This window comes from Heterodontus francisci, chromosome 2, assembly GCF_036365525.1.
Source record: "Heterodontus francisci isolate sHetFra1 chromosome 2, sHetFra1.hap1, whole genome shotgun sequence".
Classification (NCBI taxonomy): domain Eukaryota; kingdom Metazoa; phylum Chordata; class Chondrichthyes; order Heterodontiformes; family Heterodontidae; genus Heterodontus; species Heterodontus francisci.
The window spans coordinates 79073184-79100398 of record NC_090372.1 but is presented as its reverse complement, the minus strand read 5'-3'; the positions used below and the strand labels follow the sequence as shown (position 1 = coordinate 79100398).

The 27215-nt window shown below is 46.2% G+C and overlaps 1 protein-coding gene across 3 annotated transcripts in view; it reads left to right on the top strand.

Moving 5' to 3' along the window:
* The window catches only part of colq (collagen-like tail subunit (single strand of homotrimer) of asymmetric acetylcholinesterase), a 250889-nt gene that overhangs the window by 108167 nt on the left and 115507 nt on the right, over positions 1-27215 (top strand). For all 3 annotated transcript variants that reach the window (XM_068050814.1, XM_068050809.1, XM_068050799.1), the window contains one exon: positions 17585-17681. In XM_068050814.1, coding sequence (XP_067906915.1) covers positions 17585-17681 — 97 coding nt within the window. The remainder of the gene's footprint in view (positions 1-17584; positions 17682-27215) is intronic.

The following is a 27215-nucleotide window of genomic DNA, read 5'->3' as shown; positions in this document are numbered from 1 at the left end:
GGAAGAGACTGAGGGAGAACATGATTGAGGTGTTCAAATTTCTAAGACTCAGGAATGTAGAGGATTTGGTATGAGACGGCAGATCAAAGGGACACGAGTACAAAATGAGAGAGGTAAATTGAGGCCATATATAAGGAATCTTACATCTGATTGGAAGGTTTATGGAATGGTGTACCAAAGAAGATTTTAAGGACAAGTAGTTTAGATATCTTCAAGGTCAAATTAGGTACGTATCTAAAAAGGAAACATATTACTAGTTACAACTAGGTGAGCAGAACAGTGGACTAGATAGACCTCTGAGGGTAATTTTATCTGAGACCTTGCGAATGGTCAAGCACACCACGGGCCCTGAGATTTTCCAATGCATACTCAAGCTGTGTGACATATGTCACCAAGTCCCTTATGGGCTTGAGATTTTTTGTGTTTTGAAGAGGTGCAATGGATCTCAAATTATACTGAGCAAACTGATGGAGCTGCAGGCTGACAAGTTCCTGGGTCCTGATGGGCTTCATCCTAGGGTCTTAAAAGTGGTGGCTAATGAGGTAGTACATGTGTTGGTGTTAATTTTTCAAAATTCACAAGTTTCTGGAAAGGTTCTATCAAACTGGAAAGTAGCAAATAATAACCCCATTATTCAAGAAGGTGGGGAGGCAGAAAACAGCTAGCTATAGGCCAGTTAGCTTGACATCTGTCATGGGGAAGGTGTTAGAATCGATCATTATGGAGGCTATAGCTGAACACTTAGAAAAACTGATCGGAAATAGCATGGTTTTGTGAAAGGGAAATCATGTTTAACCAATTTAGTGGAGTTCTTTGAAGGGGTAACATGCGCTGTGGATAAAGGGGAGCCTGTTGACGTACTGTACTTGGATTTCCAGAAAACACTTGACAAACTGCCACATAAAAGGTTATTGTGCAAAGTAGGAGCTCATGGTGTAGGGGGTAACATATTAGCGTGGATAGAAGATTGACTGGCTGGCAGAAAACAGAGAGTATGCATAAATGGGTCCTTTGCTGATTGGCCGGATGTGATGAGTGGAGTCCCGCAGGGGTCTGTGCTGGCACCTCAATTTTTTACAATTTATATCAATGATTTAGATGAGGGGAGCGATAGCATGGTAGCTAAATTTGCAGATGACACAAAGATAGGTAGCAAAGTACGTTGTGAAGAGGACATAAGGAGGTTGCAGACCAATATAGATAGGTTGAGTGAGTGGGCAAAAATCTGGCAGATGGAGTATAATGTGGGAAAATGTGAGGTTGTTCACTTTGGCAGGAAGAATAAAAAAGCAGCAGAGTATTACTTAAACGGAGAACAACTGCAGAATTCCGAGGTGCAGAGGGATCAAGGTGTCTAGTGCATGAGTCACAAAAAGTTAGTATGCAGGTGCAGCAAGTAATAAAGAAGGTTGATGGAATGCTATCCTTTATTATAAGAGGAATTGAAAATAAAAGTAAGGATGTTATGCTTGAGTTATACAGGGCATTGGTGAGACCACGTCTTGAATACTGTGAGAAGTTTTAGTCTCCTTATTTAAGGAAGGATGTGAATGCTTTGGAGGCAGTGCAGAGGAGGTTTACTAGATTGATACCTGGAATGAGCAGGTTGTCTTATGAGGAAAGGTTGGACAGACTGGGCTTGTTTTCACTGGAGTTTAGAAGAGTGAGGGGAGACTTGATTGAAGTTTATAAGATCCTGAACGGTCTTGACAAGGTGGATGTGAAAAGGATGTTTCCTCTTGTGGGTGAGTCCAGAACTAGGGGGCACTGTTTTAAAATTAGGGGTTACCCTTTTAGGACAGAGATGAGGAGAAATTTTTTCTCTCAGAGGGTTGTGCGATTTTGGAACTCTCTGCCTCAGAAGGTGGTGGAGGCGGGGTCACTGAATATTTTTAAGGAGGAGGTAGATAGATTCTTGTTAGGCAAGGGAATCAAAGGTTATTGGGGGTAGACTGAAATGTGGAATTCCAGACAGAAACAGATCAGCCATGATCTTATTGAATGACGGAGCATGCAAGAGGGGCCGAATGGCCTACTTCTGCTCCTAGTTCGTATAGATGGCACTGCAACAGAAGCCTATGTTTGAACCTGGAAACAATAGATAATAGTCAATGGAAAGTAAGACAGACATTTAGGCATGTAATACTTGTTGAGCATTTTCCTGCAGGATATATGCTTAAAGTAATATTGAGTCCTGCCAATCTCCTTATTTCCTGTACTGCAGAAAGCCTTTCACCTTCCACATAAACTGACATTTTATTTATCCTACTGTCCCCACAAAGTGTGAATACAATTTTTCTGACAGGTTTTCCTGTGCCACTCCACTTTGTATGTTTATTTTTTATTTATTTATTTTATTTTATTTAGAGATACAGCACTGAAACAGGCCCTTCGGCCCACCGAGTCTGTGCCGACCATCAACCACCCATTTTTATACTAATCCTACACTAATTCCATATTCCTACCACATCCCCACCTGTCCCTATATTTCCCTACCACCTACCTATACTAGGGGCAATTTATAAAGGCCAATTTACCTGATCAGCTGGGCACTTCAAAGCACAATATTGACTTGGTGTGAACAGCCTCTGAACATCCTGGCAATTTTACTGCCTCATCAATTATAAATAAGAAAAATCGGCTGAGTGATTATGTGACCATTGTCTGACTTTGCTTATCAACTAAAAATTCTGGAAATACTCAGCAGGTCAGTTTGCATCTGTGGGAAGAGTAACAGAGTTAACGATTTACTTTTAAAGATAGTGGTGCGGGAGCAGCATGGGGTTGGGACCCGAAAATTATCCGGGTGTTGGGTTCCCGACCCCGAATTGAAAATCAAACCTGTGATCTTCAATCCGCGCCCACACCCATGCTTGCTCCCAAAAGCGCTTTGAAAAGCTTGATGATCTTTCGTTAGAATTAGGAAAGGTTAAGTTTAAGCAGGTACGGAGGCTGGGGAGGGGGAGGGAAAGTTCAAAAGGGAAGTTCTGTGATAGGGTGGAAAGCAGGTGAGATTAAATGAGTAATAAAAGCAAAATACTGCGGATGCTGGAAATCTGAAACAAAAACAAGAAATGCTGGAATCACTCAGCAGGTCTGGCAGCATCTGTGGAAAGAGAAGCAGAGTTAACGTTTCGGGTCAGTGACCCTTCTTCGGAACTGACAAATATTAGAAAAGTCACAGATTATAAACAAGTGAGGTGGGGGTGGGGCAAGAGATAACAAAGGAGACCTTATCAAACACCAGGAGGGAAATAGAAAGCAATGAAGGTGAACAAGGTAAAAGAGACAAACGAAAATCCCGTCGGAGAGAAGAGCAGAACTTCTTCAAGGTAGGCATTCCTGGAAGAGAAGTGGCAGTGAATTAAACACTAAAATAAAAGCAAAATACTGCGGATGCTGGAAATCTGAAACAAAAACAAGAAATGCTGGAATCACTCAGCAGGTCTGGCAGCATCTGTGGAAAGAGAAGCAGAGTTAACGTTTCAGGTCAGTGACCCTTCTTCGGTAACAAAGGAGACCTTATCAAACACCAGGAGGGAAACAGAAAGCAATGAAGGTGAACAAGGTAAAAGAGACAAACGAAAATCCCGTCGGAGAGAAGAGCAGAACTTCTTGATTAAATGAGAACAGGGATGATGGTGCAGGGCAAAAGGAGTTTGTAATGGGATAAGTAAAGAAACAAAAGATGGGTCTAAAGGAGGTCCAAATGGGGATAGCAGAGTTATCACCAACATGGGCTGACACGTTCAGGCACAGGGATCATCCCCTAGGATGTCTTGGCCGATATATCTTTCTCCATAATGCAGTTCATATGTAGTCCTGCCAACCGTTTAGTTAACTTATTTAAAACTTGCATATGTGTGAAACGATTGGCAGGTGCTCTGACTATTATTGGCAACTTAATATGTCTTGCTACATATTATTGCTGGACACTTGACTTTCAAAGTAGCACAGTTAACCTCATTTTGTTATTGCTATGGTCTCTACCTCTGTATGCTGGTTGCTGTAAAGATTAAGTGCTTCTCCTAAACAGCAGCTGGCTAAGGCAACTGAGATTATGTTTTGACAAGTAAGTGTTTTCTTGGCCCGGTCTGTGGTATTCCCACCTCTGTGTCTAGGGGTTATGATTTCAAGCTGCACTGCTTCTTTTATTTTCAAAATATCCTGAAAACCTCTTTAAAATAGTGCTCACTCCTTCTCTCGCTTGCTGGCCAGAACTTCACAATCAAAATGATGGTCAAAAATATTAAACAACTGATATCTTTCTTCTCTGTCTTTGCAAAACTACCAACCATTTGCAAAGGCATCTGGCTAATATACTGTGGGGAATTTTAAACTTTCGCCCAAAATTCAGCATCATTAGTATGGAGTCAGTGAGCTCTGGGCGTCAAACAAGTGCTCTGCTGCAGCTCACCAATTGTGACGGGATGGAAAGTTGGCCAGCTCCTGCACTGAGCCGGTTGGCTGGCCAGGTTTGTGGGGGAGTGGGGGGCTGCGGGGAGTGGGGGAGAGGGTTGGTAGCGGAGGGGTTGGGGGTGGTGCGTGTTGGTTAGGGAGGCCAAACCCAGACAGAAGTGAGAACCGGCCAGTAGCAGGTCACAGTATTTTTGTGGAGTCAGATGGAGCACACAAAAATAAATGGCAAAGAGATGTGGCACTCTGTTGTGAATGAACATCAGTATTCCCTTTAAATGGTTGGGCTGCTACTGCCTAGTACAATCGGGCAGAGCATGTGCACATTCTGTCCATACGTACTTCAAAATTGCATAAGATGGTTCTTGGGCATCAAAGAGGGGGTCAAGATTCCCTCCCCTCTTCCTTATCTCCTCTATCTCTCCACATCATGTAAATTACTTGTAACTCAATTGTATAATTTGTATCTTTGAATGGAAATTGCTCTGTGTGATAAGATTGTGTGGACACTTAATACATTTGTGTCAACTTCATTTGCCTGCTTTTTGAATGGACTTTTTAAGCCATTTAAGTGGTTAAAGTGGTGAACAAGGGAATTTGATTGGACATGTTAAGCGCTGACATGATAATATCACACTGTAATTCCCAGTTAATAGGTTATTAAAAATCATATGGCTGTGTGTATGATTGTAATTACTGCAGAATCCCTCCAATGTTGCTGATTCATCCATTGGGGAAAAAAAAGCAAACCCTTTTTGGTTACCACGGTGCTTCTCCGTTCACCTTCCTCCATTCCAAACTTTTTATCCAATTTAAATAGTATCTGCTTCCTCCCGCACTCACTGAATGCTGCAGCTCAGGCTGTGCTGCATTCCTCCATTTGAGGCCATTCCCTACATGTCCGTCTTAACTCAACGAGCCACCTCTTGTACTGAATCCTAGGGCTTAGGAGCTTACACAAGCAAGTAAACTGCATTTTCAAAATAGTCACCACTGTAACTGATAGCATGTTTTATTCAATGAAGGGGACGCCTAGCACATGGGAGCAGGCAACCTTCACCTGGGTCTTAGGGATACCCACCCCAACATCCCCTCCTTGACCTGGTTTAGGACATACTTTGAACTGTTGGATTGTTCTGTTGGGCTCTGTCTTAATTTTCAAGCACATTAAATAGTCATTTTTGCATAATAGTCACTGTAGAATAGTATCTAAATGAAAAATTGCCTCTGAATTCTCAATGAGGAATTATCTCTAATATCTCAAATGAATTACCTCTCAAATCTTCAATTCCTCTAATTTTTCAGTGAAGAATAATGTCTTAAATCTCAGTGCAAATTATTCTATATCAAACCCCAGTGAAAAATCTTCATTCAGATCTGAGAAGAATAGTCCAACTGTCAGTAAAAAATATCGTCCCAAATGTAACTGTAGAGTGTGGCTAGACTTTGATGAACTACATTGCGGGAAATAAAATTGGGTGTTCATAAGCAAAGTCATAAAAAAAGGCATTTTTGTTTTTTAAATAAGGGCATGCTGTAAAGGATAACAATAAATTTGTTCGATCATAGTTAGAATGTGCAGATTTTGGCATCCCATTATAGAAAGGACGTTGAAGTCACCATACATTGCATACAGCAACATTTCACCAGGATGATGCTAGGAATGGGAACTGACTGTAATGAGAAGAGACTTGAGATACTGAGACTATATACACTGCAGCATAGACAACCAAGAGGAGATTTGTTCAAGGTTTTTTTTAAATTTTGAAGGATCTTGTGAGGGTATATAGGTGTCCACTGGCCAGAAAGCCAGAGCTAATTTCAGAAGCCCGATGAAATTCAATGTCAAACAGGCAGCTAACTACCCGCCATCAGGGTTTCCAGCTTCTCTGCCTTTAAAGACTAAGAGTCAGCCTCCAAGAGCTCAGGCCAATCAGATGGCTGGTCTCTCTTCAGTCCCAGCAGCAGCACCGGGAGCAGTGGCCACTTCTGGTACTGCAGGAGGCCCAGAGCAGTAGCCATGGAGGAGGCCCCAGAATTAAGATAAGTGGGGTCAGTTTTGCCGGGGCCACTCAGGCAGGCCCCGGCGAGGGTGGCAGGGGATCATTAGTGAGGATGGGAGGGGGGACTCTCAGTGGTGGGGGGGGGCAGGTGGCCCTTGCCACTGGGGGACCCCTTCGTGGGCCACAGGGTGCCCGATCAAGAAGGCCCCACCCGAGCCAAAAGAGAAGCTGCCAGCTTTTACTGGGCAGCCTTCCCACATGGCAGAGGGCCTCCCCTGCTGCTGGTAAAATACTGGCAGCAGTGGGAAGAGACCCTTCAGTGGCTCTTAATTGACCACTTAAGGACCTCAATTGGCCTCTGGGCGGAAAGGCCATCCTCAACCTCCCTGCCCCTGGTAAAATTCCTTAGTCTCGGGCAAGTGATGGGTACTCAACCCCCTGCCTTCCCTTGCCATTTTACGCTCACCTGCCTCCCAGCCCTTGGTAAAATCCAGCCCAAAGAGTCTAATTTTAATTTCCATATTTGCCTTTTTTGTATTGTTCATTCAGGATGTCCATGTTTGGGATTACACAATTCCATCCTTTAATTCTAAGTTTAATTTTTTTATTAGTTTTACAAATAATATGGTAATACTTCAGAATTTACAGGCAATACAGATTCTGTGAGTAATAGTATATTGGCTGATATTCTTAGCTGATGGTTGCAAACTGGTTCAAATCCAGGGGCGAGATTTTAACTCTTTTAAAACCCACCCACTCGCAGAGCTAAAATCAGGTCCCAGATCCCACTGGATAAATATTTTTTCTTGGAAGTGTTGCCTGTTTGAACATCAAGTTTAGAACTGTGGCCATTAGTCAATGTCATTTGGATTCAGCTCTAATGAGCTAAAAAAAAGTCATGAAAAGTAATTTCCTTGATATTATAAGGAGACTGCCATACGATGTGAGTCATGTCAAAGTCCAATCTATTTCCTGTAAGAGTTTTCATATTTTAGTTGACCTCTTAATATAGGAGCACTGCAATTGCATGCTTCACAAAAAGCTTTCACTAATTTAGGAGAAAGGAACTTCCCATTTCTATTTTAAACCACCAGCTAATAACCATCCAATGGAGATAGCTTCTGGACTTCGCATTCCTTTGCAGCATGTCCTCTTACTTGCTGTGGTTTAATTTTATAATTCCTGTTCAAAAAGGATTACTGAATTTCTATTTCCACAGCTTATTTGTAACACAAGCAGATTTGGCATATCTGTAGACAAAAATAACTTGGTGGCATGATTTACTGTCCAACTGTCTGGAGCAAGAGTTTAACCCTGATAAGGTGTGTGATGTCATGCCCTGACATGTTTCCTTAGTGCTGGATTATATTTCTTGTTTCTCCTTCCTTGGCATAAACAAAAAAAACTAAAGGCATGGGGACAGAAGGGGGAAAAGATGTCTTAAGCTTGTTCTACATATCTTAAAGAGTTGTTAAGTACATATAGTATAGGTAGGTGGTAGGGAAATATAGGGACAGGTGGGGATGTGGTAGGAATATGGAATTAGCGTGGGATTAGTATAAATGGGTGGTTGATGGTCGGCACAGACTCGGTGGGCCGAAGGGCCTGTTTCAGTGCTGTATCTCTAAACTAAACTAAACTAAACTAAACATATATCTTAAAGAGGTGTTAAGTGAGAGTTTTTCAATGTCCTGAATTTAAATCACAAATTGTGGCACATAAACAGGCCAAATAGATAGCATTGAAGACGAGAGTGACTTTTTGAAGACACTGACATTTTTGAATATTTTGAACAGTAAAATGGATTATAAATGAAGAAGCTTTTTCTTTCTTTACTAATTTTAGCATAAAAAGTTAGAAGTGAGGTAAGGTTGGTAGAAAGTATTAAAAGACTATTCCTCTATACTTAGCACTGACTGAGAATTCTCACCCAATCCAGAAATGGATTAGGAAGCATCACCGGAAGACTGAATTAAAAGTCTCTTTCTTGATCGTTGAGGTCAACTATAAGGAGGTTGTGCCGCATTCTTCATCAAATTAAAAAGGGGAATATTTAATTCCAATTCAGACCTGATGTTGGTGAATTTAATAAAGTTTAAAAGTATCACCACATCAGAGCAAAAACTGAATAGTACAGAGGCTGTCACAGAGCAATGGCGTGGAAGCTAGTACTGAGTGCACAATGGCACAACAGGAGATGGGGAGGATAAATCGGAGGACATGACAAGCACACAGTTTGCAGCGGGTAATATACCAGGCAATCGATCTCTTATAGCTGCTAGCTTGGCATGGTGATGGAGCAATGCGTGAGGACTTTGAGGGTGAACTGGAGGTTGTGACTAATTTGGGGCATGCGACCCTGATCTATGATAACCTGTCAAGACAGTGAGCAATGCAAGTCACATTACCATTAATTTTCATGCCGCAGGGACATTTGACTCCCCGATCTCAGGAGTCAGCTACTTTGTAAGGCTGAAAATTGGTCTGTGCCGTTTTTGGATGACCAGACCACGCCCATTGCTGTGGAGGTAGGCAGCTTGCAAATTTTATGCTGTCTCTTCAGTTACCTGATTGTAGCATTGGTCTGAGTGAGGCCCATGTAGCTGGCTGCCTGACTACTCAGCGGGGGGGCCAAATAGTGTGTGCTAATAGCACGTGGTGCAGCCAAACTGCTGTTCTGAAAGGCAGTCCATCCCTCTTAAAGGGTAGCTGCACTCAAGAAAGGGAGCTGCCGCTGGCTGCCTGTACAAACATCTGCTGCATGGACGAGCTGTACAAATGGGATATCAGGGAAGAGGGAGAGCTGCTAGGTTCACCAATGTGGTGCTGGAGGCCTTAGTGGTGGAGGCAAACAGGAAGAGAGAGGTCTTGTTTCCATGGGATGCCAGGAGGCCCACAAGTCAAACCCTCAGAAAGGATTGGGAAAAGGTGGCCAGGGAGGTCAATGCCCGTGGTTTGACCCTGAGGACCTGGCAGCAGTGTCAAAAAAAAGTCCAATGACCTCCTGTGGGTGTGGCATCTCTTACCTACCACACCACCAACCTCTCATGCTGTTCAATTTTTTTTTCATTTCCAAAATATAATTGATTCATAAAAATCTGTAAAAAATACATTACAAAACAGTTCCAAAAAGCACCGTCAAAAAATACAAAGAGTGCAAAGGAGATCAGTTTCCTTCAATACAGGAATCAGTTGCCTCACAACCCTTCCATTTCACTTTTCATGCCATGTACATTTTACAGCAAACAAATATTTTCCGGATATAGTTCGAGGGGTTTTCCATGGATCCAGCCCCTCAGTTCAGCTTGGTGGGGGGACCTTACACAGTGGTCTTTCCTCATTGAGCCTTTGCTGCGGCTGCCCCAAGCTTTAGTGAGTCCTTCAGCATGTAGTCCTGGACCTTGGAATGTACCAGTCTGCAACATTCGGTCGTGGACAACTCTTTGCGCTGGAAGACCAGCAGTTTCGGGCAGACCAAAGGGCGTCTTTCACCAAATTGATAGTCCTCCAGCAGCAGTTGATGTTTATCTTGGTGTGCGTCCCTGGGAACAGCCCGTAGAGCACAGACTCCTGTGTTACAGAGCTGTTTGGGATGAATCTCGACAAAAACCACTGCATCTCTTTCCACACCTGCTTTGCAAAGACACATTCCAGAAGGAGGTGGGCAACTGTCTCTTCCCCACCACAGCCACCTCAAAGGCATTGTGTGGGGGGGGTGAGACCTCGGGTGTGCAGGAAGGATCTGACGGGGAGGGCTCTTCTCACCACCAGCCAAGCTACATCTTGGTACTTGTTTGAAAGTTCTGCTGATGAGGCATTCCGCCAAATGACTTTGGCAGTCTGCTCGGGGAACCATCCGACGGGATCCATCATCTCCTTTTCCCATAGGGCCTTGAGGACATTCTGTGCCGACCACTGCCTGATGGATTGGTGGTCAAAGGTGTTTTTCCACAGAAACTTTTCCACGAAGGATAGGTAGTACGGCACAGTCCAACTGGGTGGAGCGTTCCGCGGCAATGTGATCAGGCTCATCCTTCACAACACCGGGGACAGATAGAACCTCAGCACCTAGTGACACTTGGAGATTGCGTACTGGAGGCCTACACACAGCTTGATGCAGCCGCACACAAAAGTAGTCATCAGGATGAGGGCGACGTTGGGTACATTTTTCCCGCCCTTATCCAGAGGTTTGAACATCGTGTCCCTCCGGACCCGGTCCATTTTGGATCCCCAGATGAAGCGGAAAATGGCTTGGGTGACCGCCACAGCGCAGGAGTGGGATATGGGCCAGACCTGTGCCACATACAGCAACAACGTGAACGCCTCGCACCTGATGACCAGGTTCTGACCCATAATGGAGAGAGATTGCTTCTTCCACATGCTCAGCTTGTGTTGTACCCTGGCTACTCACTGCTCCCAGGTTTTGGTGCATACCCCGGCCCTTCCAAACCATATCCCCAGCACCTTCAGGTAGTCTGACCTAACGGTGAAGGGGACAAAGGATCAGTCAGCCCAGTTCACAAAGAACATGGCCTCGCTCTTGCCGTCATTAACTTTGGCTCCCGAGGCCAGTTCAAACTGGTCACAGATGCTCATCAGTCTGCGCACAGACAGCGGATCCGAGCAGAAGACGGCGACGTCATCCATGTACAGGGAGGTTTTAACCTGAGTGCCTCCACTGCCTGGGATTGTCACCCCTCTTATGCTTGCATCCTTCCTAATAGACTCAGCAAAGGGTTCAATACAGCAAACAAACAAGACCGGGGAGAGAGGACAGCCCTGTCTGACTCCAGATTGGATCGGGAAGCTTTCCAATTCCCACCCATTGATTGAGACTGCGCTACTGATGTTTGAGTAGAGCAGTTTGATCCAATTGCAGATTCCCTCCCCAAACCCCATTTTGGAAAGCACGTCCATCATGTAGGTGTGCGATATCCTGTCAAAAGCCTTCTCCTGGTCTAGGCTGATGAGGCAGGTGTCCACCCTCCTGTCCCGTACATAGGTGATCGTATCCCTGAGTAGCACAAGACTATCAGAGATCTTCCTGCCGGGTACAGTACAGGTCTGATCAGGGTGGATGACCAACTCCAGAGCAGACTTGACTCAACTGGCTATAACTTTTGACAGAATCTTGTAGTTAACATTAAGCAGTGAGATGGGCGCCAATTTCTGATTTCTGCCCTCTTCCCCTTCCACTTGTAGGTCAGGGTGATAAAGCCTTTCCTCACGGATTCTGACATGCTGCCGGCCAGGAGCATACTCTCGTATACTTCCAGCAGGTCTGAGCCGACCCAGTCCCACAGGGTCGAATACAACTCAACCAGTAAGCCATCACTGCCGTGAGTTTTACTTGTCTGGACAGACTTGATGGCCTTTGTCAGCTCGTCCAGAGTTAGCAGCTTGTCCAGTCTCTCCTTCATGCTATCATCTAAGACCTCCGTGATAGATGACAGGAAGGACTGGGATGCTCTACTGTCTGTGGGCTTCGCATCATACAGCCCAGCATAAAAGGATTTGCTGATCCTTAGTATGTTGGACCGCGAAGACGTTACCGAGCCATCCTCTTCCTTCAGGCTGCTGATCACTGAGTTCTCTCTGTGTACCTTTTGGAAGAAGTAACACGAGCACGTCTCATCCTGCTCAATGGAGCGGACTCTGGACTGGAAGATGATCCTGGAGGCCTCCGTGGCAAAGAGCGAGGCCTGCTGACTCTTCACCTCATGGAGGTCCTCCTTGACCTCGACCCCCATCGACTGCAGCCAGAGCAGATTTTGCATACTTTTCTGGAGTCGGGACATTTCTCTCTGTCTCTCTCTCACCCTCTGAACACCTTTGAAGATAAAGAACCTCTTGAGGTTCTCCTTGATCGCCTCCCACCAGTGAATTGGAGACTCATTCTGTTCAATGCACTACACCCCCATCACTCATCCACCAGCACTCTCTGGCACTTAGGCCTAATAGCCACATGCTCCACCTCACCCTCACACACCTATTAATGCTGCTAGCCTCACAGCTCCTGCTGCTCCCACGTACCTCCAGCTATTCAGCTGTGGCAGAAACATCACCCAAACACAGTGCAGCAGAATCATTGGCATTCTTCCACCTCTCTTGCAGGACAAAGTGTCACACAATAGAAAGGAGCAGAGCAGAGGTGGCTGGGGATAGGCACGCCTGCATCTCCTGAGCCCTACGGAGGAGATGGTTCCTCTCATCATGAGGCTGGCAGAAACAGAGACCGTGACATCCGGATTTGCTGAGAACATTAAGGATGATGGTCTGTTGATGGTCTGTTTCTGCCTTTGCCCCTTCTCAACTCCAGCTCACTCTCTTCCTGCTATCTATGAGCAAGCTGCTGATGGACCTCTTGCTTCCCACCCCAATCCCCATTTCCCTCACACCAACCTTCCCCGTCTGATTTTCTGCTTTCAGACACCGAAGAACTGCTGCCTACCCAGCCATAGCACATCCAGGAGGAAGAGAGAGCAGTATCATAGGCCCCATCGCTTGATCTGACACTTACAGCCACCAGCTCAGTTACTGGCACTGCACATACCTTAGAGGCTAATACAGAGTTGGAATTTGCACATGGTGGGCAGAATTTAGTGAAGCGGGAATGGTAGCGTGGGGGAACAGAGAATCGCGTTGGAAGCATCCGCCCGGAAATCCGGCATTGTGACGCCAGTTGCGGATTTAGTCAGTGGTGGGAAAGCACCAAGGCAGAATTGACGCCCAGATGCGATGTGAATGTATTTTAAATTGTAGAACACTTACTTTCAATGTATTAGCATCTCATTTGTTGTGATTTAATGAGGGGCTTTGGATTAAGTGGATGGCGAGTGGCACTCACGTGCCTTTGGGTTTATGACCATTGAAAGCTGGCGACACTGAGGCAATACTTCAGTGTTGTGACGGAGAGGCAGGCCATGACCAGCATTGCATAGGGGGAGAGGGGAGGTTGTAGTGCTGTGCACTCTGCAAGGGGGGTTGGGGGGAGTTCAGGATCTCGGGTGCTCTGCAAGGGGTGGGGCTTGGCTTTGGGTGGCTATATCTGGTGAACAAACTGTTGGATGAGATGTGTGTTTGCCTGTACTGCTGGATGAGAGAGTTGGCCATTAGCAAGGGTGGGCTCTAAGAGCCATCAGGGAGTCTGCTGGGAGAAGTAGCAAAAGTTCAATTGCCAGGGCAGGATCATCTCTGCATCGGCAGTGCTCTGTAGGCCCATTGGTCACCTGGCATGGGTCTCAAACACCCTGTCTTTTTAGACCCCCGTGGGCATGATGCAGCGCCTCCGATGGAGGAAGTTCAAGAGGCAGCTCCAGGACAAGAGCAACAGCAGCCAGCCATGCCAAGAAGGGCCCACCTGCGTCAAAGCGTGTACTGGACTCGAATCTGCTCCCTCCAAATGTCCGAGCAGCATTGTCAGCGAAGACTATGCCTCTCCAGGAAGACCGTCACTGGCTTATGCAACCTGCTGCAGGACGACTTGCGACCAATGGGATTTGGGAGTCACTCTATGCCAATGGCCCTGAAGATCACAAGTGGCACTAAACTTTTACATGTCTGAATCATTCCAAGGATCCATCAGGGACATGTGTGGAGTCTCACAGGCAGCAGCAGGTGACCAATGCCCTGTTCAAGAGGGCCAGTGACTATGTGTGCTACTGGGTCGACCCTGACAGTCAGGCTGAGAAGGTGATCAGATTCAGGGCCATTGCTAGATTTTCCCTGGTGCAAGGTGTGATAGATTGCACACATGTGGCCATCAAAGCTTCAACTGACCAGCCAGCCATCTTCATCAACAGGAAGATCTTTCATTAAATCCACATTCAACTGGTCAGCAACCACGGAAGGCATTTCCTGCAGGTGTGTGCCCGCTTCCTGGGAAGCAGCTACGATGCCTACATACTTAGACAGTTCCAGTACCACAGATTTTCAGGCCCCCCCCCCACTCACCTTCAGGGATGGATTCTCGGCGATGAGAGCTACCCATTGAAGACTTGGCTGCTCACGCCCGTGAGGAACCCATGTTATGCAGTGGAGAACAGGTGCCACAGCTACACTTGAGCGACCATCAAGCAGGCCATTGCATTACTGGGGATGAGTTTCTTCTGCATCAATCGATCCGGTGGAGCCCTGCAGTATGCCCCTGCGAGGGTCTCATGTATCGTGGTGGTCTGCTGTGCTCTGCACAATCTAGCACTGCAGAGGGGGGAGGCCTTGCATGATATGAGATGCCTGAGTGACACTCCTCCACCGATGAGGAGGACGTGGAGGAGGGAGAGGAGGAGGGAGAAGCAGCTCTGGATGGTGAAGATCTTGCGCTGGAGGCTAGGCAGATTGAGTGATGTGCAAAGGAGGCAAGAGACAACCTCATAATTAGCCACTTCCAGCCACCCTGATGTCCAGTCACAGAGATCCCAATTAAGACTGACCTCAAAAAATGTAGTCTGTCCTCTCCTTTCCATTCTCTGCCTTGCGCCCAGCTGAAACAGGCACTAGTGCTCATGGGAGATCATATTTAAATGAGGGCTGTGCTTACATTGGCATTATACTGAGGGGGAAGGATGAAGTCAGCAGCTCACAATTAGGCAATGATAGAATAATCACTTTCACACAATGAATGTTAATGGCTTGAACAAAAAATCTGTATACGAAACATCGATGTCAGATATCAAACACCCGTGAACCCCCAAGTTCTAGGTGTCTAGGTGCTTTTTTTAATTTGTTTTCGAGTGGTTCTTCAAGGTGTGAACCCAATGCAGCAGCTGGGCTGGAGGCAGGCTGCTGATCAGGCTGCCCCTTGGTCTATGATGACTTTGGCAGGCTTCCTCTGGCTGCTTGAGGCCTGGAAGACCCCAGCTGCCTGAGAGTTTCTTGCACAGGTACAGAACTCTCCTCAGGCATCGCAGCTGCTGGAGCTGGGCTCACTGACGGAGGGGCTGAGGAGCCAGGGTCCACACCCAGAGTGCCCTGAGGGGAGTCCCCAGATGTGGAGGTAACTCTCTTCTCCTCTCTTTCAAGGTTCACTTGAACCTCCCTGCTCCAGGGGCCTTCTCTTGCCTTGCCACTGCTGTGTTGAGCTCATGGCCAAGGCGATGGTGTGCAGGTCTGTACTTATCTGTGGGATCTGGTTCTCCATGGAGGTCGCCAACTTCTCAATGGAGGAAGCCATGCTCTCACATGCCTGAGACATGGCAGCAGGCATGGCATGGATGGGCTCCTCCATCATCCGTTTATGGCTGTGCATTGCCATTGGCATCTCTGCTAGATGTTGCCTTCCCTTTCTCTGCAACTAGCACACCCTGTGCTGTCGGCACCAGGGGCTCGTCATCAGCCTGGGGCTCAGCATGGGCCTGGCCACCAACAGTCTTCAGACTCTCAGTGATCTCAGCTGTCACAGCCTCAGCCAGATGTTCAGGCATGCATATGGTGCTGAGTTCAGCTTGTGACCCTGTTTCTAAAACTGAGCGGAAACTCACCCGAGGGAGGTCGCAGGTGAGTTCTGCTACAGGGGACCTTGATGGGGTGGCATACTGGAGAATGCTGTAAGGATACACACTGAAATGCTGGATGCATTGTCTGGCCTGCCAGACAGGCTTCTGTCATTGTCAAGGAGCATGAAGGAGTCTGACTCCAAGTTGGCAGAGGATAAATCAGAGCTTGCCCTCTCCGCAGCCTCTGTTCTATCTCCCTGTTGTGTTGCAGACCCAGAGGCACTGCAGCTACAGCCCTCATACCTGTTGCAGCCCATGGGCTGGATTTTATAGGGCCCCCCCACCCCGAGGCAGGGGAGCCCATAGAATTGCAACAGGAGGCAGTGGGGAGTGGAGGGCCCTTTGCCTCCCCATTGACAAGCGATTTTGTTGGGGGCGGGATAGGCTGATGACGTCCTTCCATCCAGAGACCAATTGAGGCCCGTAAGTGGCCTACTAATGGCCACTTAAGAGCCTCTTCCCCACCACCCACCCCCCCCACGCCCCCCCCGTGCCCTGCAGTTGGGATTTAACCAGCGGCAGGGGTGCCTCTGTCAGTAATCCAAGGCGCCTTCCCTGCAAGCTTGGGGGGGTTGGTTCTCTCCTCCGTGGGGAATCTGTGGACTATGATGGACCTCCACTGGGAAAAGCTCCACCTCCCTGAAGCCACCTCCCCCTACACTACATGCTCACCCTCTGACTGCACCCCCCACTCACACATGCACACGAGAATCAGACACACAAATAGAGTACAGAATGATAAGAAATAGTTCGGATTAGAGTCTGGAATACGTAAAAATTAAGGTACAGTCTGTGGGGATCAGGTAATTCCGTTGTCTCCTGGCTGAGTTGTGCTCTTGAAGTCTTTGGCTGGTATAAGTGCACTTTGTGACTGGCCCACCTGGTTCAGGGTTTCTTGGAGACAGAATTGTAGGTGGCTTTCTTCCCCTGCGGTCTCTGTCTGTAGCACTCTGTAGGCTTGGATGGTCCACAGTTGCAGATGGTTTTCAAACTTGCAATGTTATCTGGAGAGGGAGAGAGAGAAAAACACACACAAGCACACACCTCCATTCGGGTTCTGCCTGGTTAGCACATGAAACTTGTCTGCTTCAAAGTTTCATGAGCTTATCTGCTGTGTGTAAGAAAACTCCCAGTTTTACACAGTCTCGGGAGACTGTCACAGTCCCTCAATCCCTTTTGTTTTAATGAGGTCCACAGTCTAAAACCCAAACCTCTCTCAGGTGATATTGTCAGTGTTTATCCCTTGGAGGACATACCCACTCATGAATGCCTCAAGATGGTTTTGAATGTCCCGCTAATGAGGGTGAAATGGATAATCTACTCAGTCAGCCAAAGCATTGTCCTGGATGGGATTATTGTTAGACACGTGTTTCCAATTCGATGTCCTGGACTGTGAGGTATTTCAGATGCAAATTCTTCATTAAAAGTTTAACGCAGATTTCCCACTGATTTATTAAAAATCCTCATTTGCATATTTTCTTGACCCTAAGAACACATAGAGTAAAAATAAACAAGAGCCATTGATTTTATTAGTTTAATAAAAATGTAAGATTGACTTTCATTTCAAGATGATTTATGATATAAATGTGAAACCTAACTACTTTATCAGATGTGTTTATCTTCCAAAAAGCCTGTTGTGTTTGCATTAACTTGTTTTTCTTTATCTATTAGGGACTAAAAGGGGAAATTGGTCCAGCTGGAATAATGGGACCTTCAGGTCCACCAGGACCATCTGGTCTTCCTGGTCCACCTGGGATGTCAGCAACAGGTGAGAAACTCATTCCAGGGTCTGGATGTTAATGTCTGGGGAAAAGTACAATTGTTTTAAGGTATGAGAAGATATTGGTCCAGATTTTCCTGTTAAAATAATGGTGAGGCTAATGGTGCTCATTGTTAGTTATGTGCAAATGGTACACAACTTCAGGCGAGGGGTAGATGCACAGTTATACTCAAATATCCAAAAGTTGATGTCTGGGTTGTGCCGCACCACTGTTAACTTCACAAAAACAGCATCTTCCTCTCTACCTCACCATTGGAAGCATTGAATGCTGTCAATTGCTGTATTTGCACACTGGCCACAGCAAGTTAAGTCTTGTCCATTTCAATTTAAGTACCCATTTAACAATGTCATGAGTGCTAATTACTGCCAAACAACCTCTGTGGCACTGAAATGCAACAATTTCCAGTATAGAGTCTCATTCCTTTTGGTTTTAATTGTTGTTGAAAATTTTTTAAATTCAAATTTATTTTTTACTTTTCCTTTCTGCCTCTTTTTCCCTCTCTGTCTCTTGATCCAGTCTTTCATTCCCTCTCTTTATTTATCTTTCTGTACCTGATTTGACATTAAACTCTCCCAGTCTAACTGATATTCCCTTCTCAATCCTTGCGCTGTCAATTTCAATCTAATTGATTATGGAGATAAACAGTTGCTTGCCCTCTTCACTCAGGACTCAGATGCCCTGTTTTCCTTACTCCAACATTAGATTACCTCTGACAGCAAAATCTGGTCCATTGCTGTTGTCTATAGTAGTGGACAATTGTGTTTGTGTAACCTCGCTGCACTATTTTATGAAAGCATTAACCCACTTAATATAAAAGTTCACATTAAAATAGCAGAATAAAATAGAGAGTGATCACACACCATGGCCATAAGTGGAGTGTTAAAGTTGGAAATTTGGTGAGAGTGGGAATTCGTTGCAGACGAGGAAGGAGGAGCTGCTTTTTGCCTCCAATACTTGTAGCGGTTTGTATTACAGGTAAATATTTAATTTAATCTTACTATAACTTAAACTATATCAAGTAATTAGTTGTGAAAACTAAAAACTAAAGGCTAAGTTGATTAAGTATATAAACCTTAACCTTATTTTATTGATTAATTAATTGTATAGGGATGACAGTGCAGGTGTTGTGCCGCAATTGCAGCATATAAGAGTTTGTGCAGAGCATTGTAATCTCGGATGTTGGCAGTAAATGTCTGCATCTCAAGGAATGTCTGCTCAGAGTTTTTGAGCTGGAGTCCAAGATGCACACAAGTTACCTGGACACTTTGCTCCAGGAGCCGGACATACCCCTTAGGTTAGGAAGTCGTTATAGGTCAGGTTAATGGTCATGGACAGAAGTCTATGATTGCAAGTAAAGCAGGTAAGGAGACCTCAGATGTGGTGCTGGAGGAGCCTCAGCCTTTGCCCTTGTCCAACAGGTGTGAGGTTCTTGCTGCTTGTGTGCATGAGGGAAAGTCTGCAGAGTGGATGAGCAAACTGATCATGGCACTGTGGTACAGGAAGCCATTCAAGTGGGGAGAGTGAAAATGAATGTGATAGTGATAGAGGACGGTAGAATCATAGAATGGTTGCAGCATAGAAGGAGGCCATTCAGCCCATCATGCCTTGCCGACTCTTTGCAAGAGGAACTCACCTAGTCTCATTCCCCTGCCTTTTCCCCATAGCCCTGCAATTTTTTTCCCCCTTCAGATAATTATGCAATTCTCTTTTGAAGGCCTAACTACACAGTGTGTAAAAAAGTTTTACTCATGTCGCTGTTGCTTCTTTTGACAATCGCCTTAAATCGGTGTCCTCTGGTTCTGGATCATTCCATTAATGGGAACAGTTTCTCCCTATTTACTCTATCCAGATGCCTCAAGATTTTGAATGGCTCTATCAAAATCCTCTTAATCTTCTCTTCTCCAAGGAGAACAGCCCCAGCTTCTCTAACCTATAAATAAATATAATATATAGTCAACGGGATCGATAACTATTCTCTGCAGCCCCAACCAGGAGTTGCGAAGGTTCTGTTGCTTGCCCGATGCCAAGGTTGAGGACATCTCCATGTGGCTGGAGAAGAACTCGGAAGGGGGGCGATCCAGTGGTTGTAGTCCATTTAGGAATCAACAACATAGGTAGAACGAGGATGAGGTTCTGTTGGGGGAATTTGAGCAGCTAGTGTCAAAATTAATAAGCAGAACCTCAAAAGGAAATAATATCTGGATTACTACGAATTACATGCAAATTAGCATAGGGTCAAACAGATCAGGGAGTTGAATGTGTGGCTCAAAGACAAGTGTGGAAGACAGGGTTGTGATTCATGGGGCACTGGCACCAGTGCTGGGGAAAAAGGGAGCTGTTCTGTTGTATAAGGTAAGGGGAAATTTATAAATCTAAAGAGAAAAGTCTAGACCATAGTGTAGTGTAGTGATTTGGGTAACAATAAGCAGAGTGTGACAGGAAGGGACAGAGAGTTTAATGATGATAGCGCATCAGTGAGTAAAGTCAAGCCAGGGAAAAATGATAAAAAGTTAAAATTAGAGACACATTATCTGAATGCATGAAACATTCGTAACAAGGTAGATGAATTAATGGCACAACTAAAGATAAATGGGTTTGATCGAATAGCCATTACAGAGACATGGTTGCATGGTAACCAAAGTTGGAACTAAATATTCCAGAGTATTTGATGTTTCAAAAAGACAGACAAAATGTTAAGGGAGGAGGGGAAGCACTGATAATAAAGAATGATAATAGAACAGTAGTGAGGAAGGATCTTGGCTCAGAAGATCAGGAAGCAGAATCAGTATGAGTGGAGATTCGAATAATAAGGGACAGAAAACGCTGGTGGGAGTAGTTTATAGGCCCCTTAGCAGTAGATATGCTGTTTGACAGAGCATTAATCAAGAAATAAGAGGAGCTTGTAACAACGGCAATGCGAGAATTACAAGAATCTTCACTTAGACTATACAAATCAAAATTGGCAACAGTAGGCTGGAAGAAGAGTTCATGGAATGCATTTGAGACAGTTTTCTCGAACAGGGTTGTCCAACCTCTTCAGTGTGGGGCCACATTACAATTTTTGTCTTACATAGGGGGCTGGCGAGACAATTTCGGAAAGATAAAGGCATTGAAAATTTATCTTACTATTAATCAAAACAACAACAAATGTGCATTTTTGTGAAGAAGCTGTAAATGAAAAGATTAATTTATTGACTTACTTTTTCATCACTATGTTGGATATTGATTTAGTGAGATACTTGGCATTTGTTTGCTTGCACAAGTAGTCAATGTTTCCCTGCACACTTGCTGTAGCGATGCGGAGTATTTTGGATAGATGTCCATCTGTCAGGAGTGATCTTGATCACTCTCTCTCCCTCTTCCTCTCTCTCTCTCTGTCTGTCTCTCTCTCTCTGCGCCCCCCGTCACTGCGTCCCCCCTTTCTGCATCCCCCCTGTCTGTGTCGCCCCTCTCTGTGTTCCCCCCATGTTGTTCCCCCTCTCTGTGTCGTCCTCGCTGTCTGCCCCCCTCTTTCTCTCTGTCCCCCTCCCTCTCTCTCTTTGTCACCCTCTCCCTCTCTGTCCCTCTCTATCTCTCTGCCCCCCCTCTCTGTGACCCCCCCCCTCTCTCTCTTCCCTTCTCTGTCTCTGTCCCCTCCCACTTTGTCCCCCCTCTCTCTCTCTCTGTATCCTCTTTTTCCCTCTCTCTCTGTCCCCCTCACTCTCTCTCTGGTGCCCCTTCTCTGTCTCTCTCCCCCTCTCTCTCTCTCTGTGACAATTGCAATTTGTGGTTGGTCAGTTTTTAAAAAAAATCGTAAGTCAGCTTCACAGCTGACAGGTGCTGAGAGCAGAAACAGCGGTTTCCAAACCTCGGACAGATTTGCGGTTTTCCAGCGGGTTCCAATTGATTTTTTAAAAGCCCGCTGGAAAACCCCGAATCTGTCTGAGGTTTGGAAACCGCTGTTTCCGCTCTCAGCACCTGTCAGCTGTGAAACTGACTTGTGTTTTTTTTTAAAGCCGGTCTGGAAGAAAAAGTCAATGGGTAATTTCTCATCTTTGAAATACATCCGTGGGCCACATCCTGGCCCACGGGCCTTATGTTGGACAACCCTGTTCTAGAATAATACATCATGGAACTAATCAGAGAGAAGGCTATTTTCGATCTTGTTATGTGTAATGAGACAGACTTGATTACTAATCTCATAGCAAGGATCCTCTGGGGAAAAGTGATCATAATATGATAGAATTTCACATTGCGTTTGAGAGTGATGAACATATAGCAAGGTAGATTGGAAAATTGGATTTAAAATATGATAGTAGATAAGCAACAACAACTTATATTTATATAGCACCTTTAATGTACTGACATTTCCCAAGGCACTTCAGAGGTGCATTATAAAACAGAGTATGACATCAAGACACATAAGGAGATATTAGGTCAGATAACCAAAAGCTTGGTCATAGGGGTAGGTTTTAAGGAATGTCTTAAAGGAGGAAAGCGAGGTAGAGAGGCAACATGGTATAGGGAGGGAATTCCATAGTTTAGGGCCTAGGCAGCTGATGGCATGGCCAAAAATGGTAGAGCAATTAAAATCAGGGCGCTCAAGCAGCCAGAATTAGAAGTGTGCATGTATCTCAGAGGGTTATTGGGCTGGAGGAAATTACAGAGATAGGGAGGGATGAGGCCCTGGAGGGATTTGAAAACAAGGATGAGAATTTTAAAATCAAGACTTTGCTTGAGCGGGTGTCAATGCAAATCAGCAAACATAGGGGTGATAGGTGAACGGGACTTGGTGCAAGTTAAGACACGAGCTGCAGAGTTTTGGATGCCTTTAAGTTTACGGAGGGTAGAATGTGGGACACTAGCCAGGAGTGCAATGGAATAGTCAAGTCTAGAGGTAACAAAGGCATGAACGAGGGTTTCAGCAGCAGATGAGCTGAGACATAGGCACAGTCGAGCGATGTTTTAGAGACGGAAATAGGCAGTCTTAGTGATGATATGAATATGTGGTCAGAAGCTCATCTCGGGGTCAAATATGACACCAAGATTGCGAACAGACTGGTTTAGCCTCAGACTGTTACCAGGGAGAAGGATGGAGTCAGTAGCTGAGGAACGGACTTTGGAATGGGGACCGGAAACAATGGCTTCAGCCTATCCAATATTTAATTAGAGGAAATTTCTGTTCATCCAGTACTGGATGTCAGATAAGTAGTCTGATAATTCAGCAACAGTGGAGGGGTCGAGAGTGGTAGTGGTGAGGTAGAGCTGGGTGTCGTCAGTGCATGAGTGAAAACTAATGCTGGGCTTTTGGATGATGGCACAGTGGGGCATGATGTAGATGACAAACAGGAGGGGCCCAAGGATAGATCCTAGGGATATACCAGAGGTAAAGGTGTAGGAGCAGGAAAAGAAGCCATTACAAGTGATACTCTGGCTGTGATTAGATAGATAAAAATGGAACGAGATGAGAGCGGTCCCACCAGTTGGACGACAGTGGAGAGGCGTTGCAGGAGATGGTGTGGCTAACTGTGTCAAAGCCTGCAGACAAGTCAAGAAGGATGAGGAGGGACAGTTTACTTTTGTCGCAATCACATCAGATGTCATTTATGACTTTGATAAGAACCATTTCGGTACTGTGGCAGGGGAAGAAACCAGATTGGAGGGATTCAAACATGCAGTTCTGAGAAAGATGGGTACGGATTTGGGAAGCGACAGCAGATTCAAAGACTTTGGAGGTGGAGCGGTAGCTTGGAAGAATGATGGGGTCAAGGGTTGGTTTTTCGATGAAAGGGGTGATGACCACAGATTTAAAGGAGAAGACACAAAGAGAGAGAACCATTAACAGTATCAGTTAACATGGGGACCAGGAGGGGAAGTTGGGTAGTCAGCGGTTTAGCAAAATGAGGGTCAAGGGAGCAGCAGGTGGGTCTCATGGACAAGATGAGCTTGGAGAGGGCATGAAAAAAAGATGAACATTTCAAGAAATGTTCATAATTTTCAACGAATATAAATTCCATTGAGAAATAAAAACTGCACGGGCTCCACGCAGCCGCGCTGCCACGATCTTGTGTCCAGCGGGTACTTGCATATGCACGACGGCCGCACCCGCCCCCAATCAGGTGGTGGGGGCGGCCTCAGCAATGTTGTTGATGGCGTCAGCTGTTGAAGGAGCAGGTGCTGGCACCAATTTGAAAAAGCTGCCAGCCCTGCAAATAGCACAACATAACGCAGAGTTCACCCCTTCCCTCTCTATATACAACATAATGCAGAGTTCACCCCTTCCCTCCCTGAAACAACATAACGCAGAGTTTACCCCTACCCTCCCTTACACAACATAACGCAGAGTTCACCCATTCCCTCTCGATATACAACATAACACAGAGTTCACCCCTTCCCTCCCTCTATACAACATAACGAAGAGTTCACCCCTTCCCTCCCTTCCACAACATCACACAGAGTTCATCCCTTCCCTCCCTTCCACAACATAGCACAGAGCTCACCCCTTCCCTCCCTTCCACGACATAACACAGAGTTCACCCTTTCCCTCCCGAAATGCAACATCACACAGAGTTCATCCCTTCCCTCCCTTCCACAACATAGCACAGAGTTCATCCCTTCCCTCCCTTCCACAAAATAACACAGAGTTCACCCCTTCCCTCCCTTCCACAACATAACGCAGAGTTGACCCCTTCCCTCCCTTCCACGACATAACACAGAGTTCATCCCTTCCCTCCCTTCCACAACATAACGCAGAGTTCACCCCTTCCCTCTCTATATACAACATAACGCAGAGTTCACCCCTTCCCTTCCTCACAGAACATAACACAGAGTTCACCCCTTCCCTCTCTATATACAACATAACGCAGAGTTCACCCCTTCCCTTCCTCACAGAACATAACGCAGAGTTCATCCCTTCCCTCTCTATATACAACATAACGCAGAGTTCATCCCTTCCTTCCCTATGTACAACATAACACAGAGCACCCACCTTCCCTCCCTTCCACAACATAACGCGGAGTTCACACCTTCCCTCCCTTCCACAACATAACGCAGAGTTCACCCCTTCCCTCGCATCCACAACATAAAGCAGAGTTCACCCCTTCCCTCCATTACACAACGTTATGCAGAGTTCACCCCTTCCCTCCCTCTCTACAACATAACGAAGAGTTCACCCCTTCCCTCCCTTCCACAACATCACACAGAGTTCATCCCTTCCCTCCCTTCCACGACATAACACAGAGTTCATCCCTTCCCTCCCTTCCACAACATAACGCAGAGTTCATCCCTTCCCTCCCTTCCACAACATAGCACAGAGTTCACCCCTTCCCTCCCTATATGCAACATAACGCAGAGTTCACCCCTTCCCTCCCTTCCACGACAGAAAGCAGAGTTCACCCCTTCCCTCCCTTCCACAACATAACGCAGAGTTCATCCCTTCCCTCCCTTCCACAACATAGCACAGAGTTCACCCCTTCCCTCCCTATATGCAACATAACGCAGAGTTCACCCCTTCCCTCCCTTCCACGACAGAACGCAGAGTTCACCCCTTCCCTCCCTTCCACAACATAACGCAGAGTTCACCCCTTCCCTCCCTTCCACAACATAACACAGAGTTCACCCCTTCCCTCCCTTCCACAACATAACGCAGAGTTCACCCCTTCCCTTCCTTCCACAACATAACGCAGAGTTCACCCCTTCCCTCCCTATATGCAACATAACACAGAGTTCATCCCTTCCCTCGCATCCACAACATAACACAGAGTTCACCCCTTCCCTCCCTTCCACAACATAACGCAGAGTTCACCCCTTCCCTCCCTTCCACAACATAACACAGAGTTCACCCCTTCCCTCCCTTACACAAGGTTATGCAGAGTTCACCCCTTCCCTCCCTTCCACAACATAACACAGAGTTCACCCCTTCCCTCCCTTCCACAACATAACGGAGAGTTCATCCCTTCCCTCCCTTCCACAACATAACACAGAGTTCATCCCTTCCCTCCCTTCCACAGCATAACGCAGAGTTCACCCCTTCCCTCCCTATATGCAACATAACGCAGAGTTCACCCCTTCCCTCTCCATATACAACATAACGCAGAGATCACCCCTTCCCTCCCTTCCACAACATAACGCAGAGTTCACCCCTTCCCTCCCTTCCACAACATAACGCTGAGTTCATCCGTTCCCTCTCCTTATACAACATAACGCAGAGATCACCCCTTCCCTTCCTTACACAACATTAAGCCGTGTTCATCCCTTCCCTCTCTATTTACAACATAAAGCAGAGTTCACCCCTTCCCTCCCTTTCACAACATAACGCAGTGTTCACCCCTTCCCTCCCAATATACAACATAACGCAGAGATCACCCCTTCCCTTCCTTACACAACATTAAGCCGAGTTCATCCCTTCCCTCTCGATATACAACATAACGCAGAGTTCACCCCTTCCCTCTCTATTTACAACATAAAGCAGAGTTCACCCCTTCCCTCCCTTCCACAACATAACACAGTGTTCACCCCTTCCCTCCCTTCCACAGCATTACGCAGAATTCACCCCTTCCCTCCCTATATGCAACATAACGCAGAGTTCACCCCTTCCCTCTCCATATACAACAGAATGCAGAGTTCACCCCTTCCCTCCCTATATACAACATAATGCAGAGTTCACCCCTTCCCTCCCTTCGACAACATAACACAGAGTTCATCCCTTCCCTCCTTTCCACAACATAACGCAGAGTTCACCCCTTCCCTCCATTCCACTACATAACACAGAGTTCACGCCTTCCCTCCCTTCCACAACATAACACAGTGTTCACCCCTTCCCTCCCTTCCACAGCATTACGCAGAATTCACCCCTTCCCTCCCTATATGCAACATAACGCAGAGTTCACCCCTTCCCTCTCCATATACAACAGAATGCAGAGTTCACCCCTTCCCTCCCTATATACAACATAATGCAGAGTTCACCCCTTCCCTCCCTTCGACAACATAACACAGAGTTCATCCCTTCCCTCCTTTCCACAACATAACGCAGAGTTCACCCCTTCCCTCCATTCCACTACATAACACAGAGTTCACGCCTTCCCTCCCTTCGACAACATAACACAGAGTTCACCCCTTCCCTCCCTTCCACAACATAACGCAGAGTTCACCCCTTCCCTCCTTTCCACAACATAACGCAGAGTTCACCCCTTCCCTCCATTCCACTACATAACACAGAGTTCACGCCTTCCCTCCCTTCGACAACATAACACAGAGTTCATCCCTTCCCTCCTTTCCACAACATAACGCAGAGTTCACCCCTTCCCTCCCTTCCACAACATAACACAGAGTTCACCCCTTCCCTCCCTTCCACAACATAACACAGAGTTCATCCCTTCCCTCCTTTCCACAACATAACGCAGAGTTCACCCCTTCCCTCCCTTCCACAACATAACACAGAGTTCATCCCTTCCCTCCCTTCCACAGCAGAACGCAGAGTTCACCCCTTCCCTCCCTTAAACAACAGAACGCAGAGTTCATCCCTTCCCTCCCTTCCACAACAT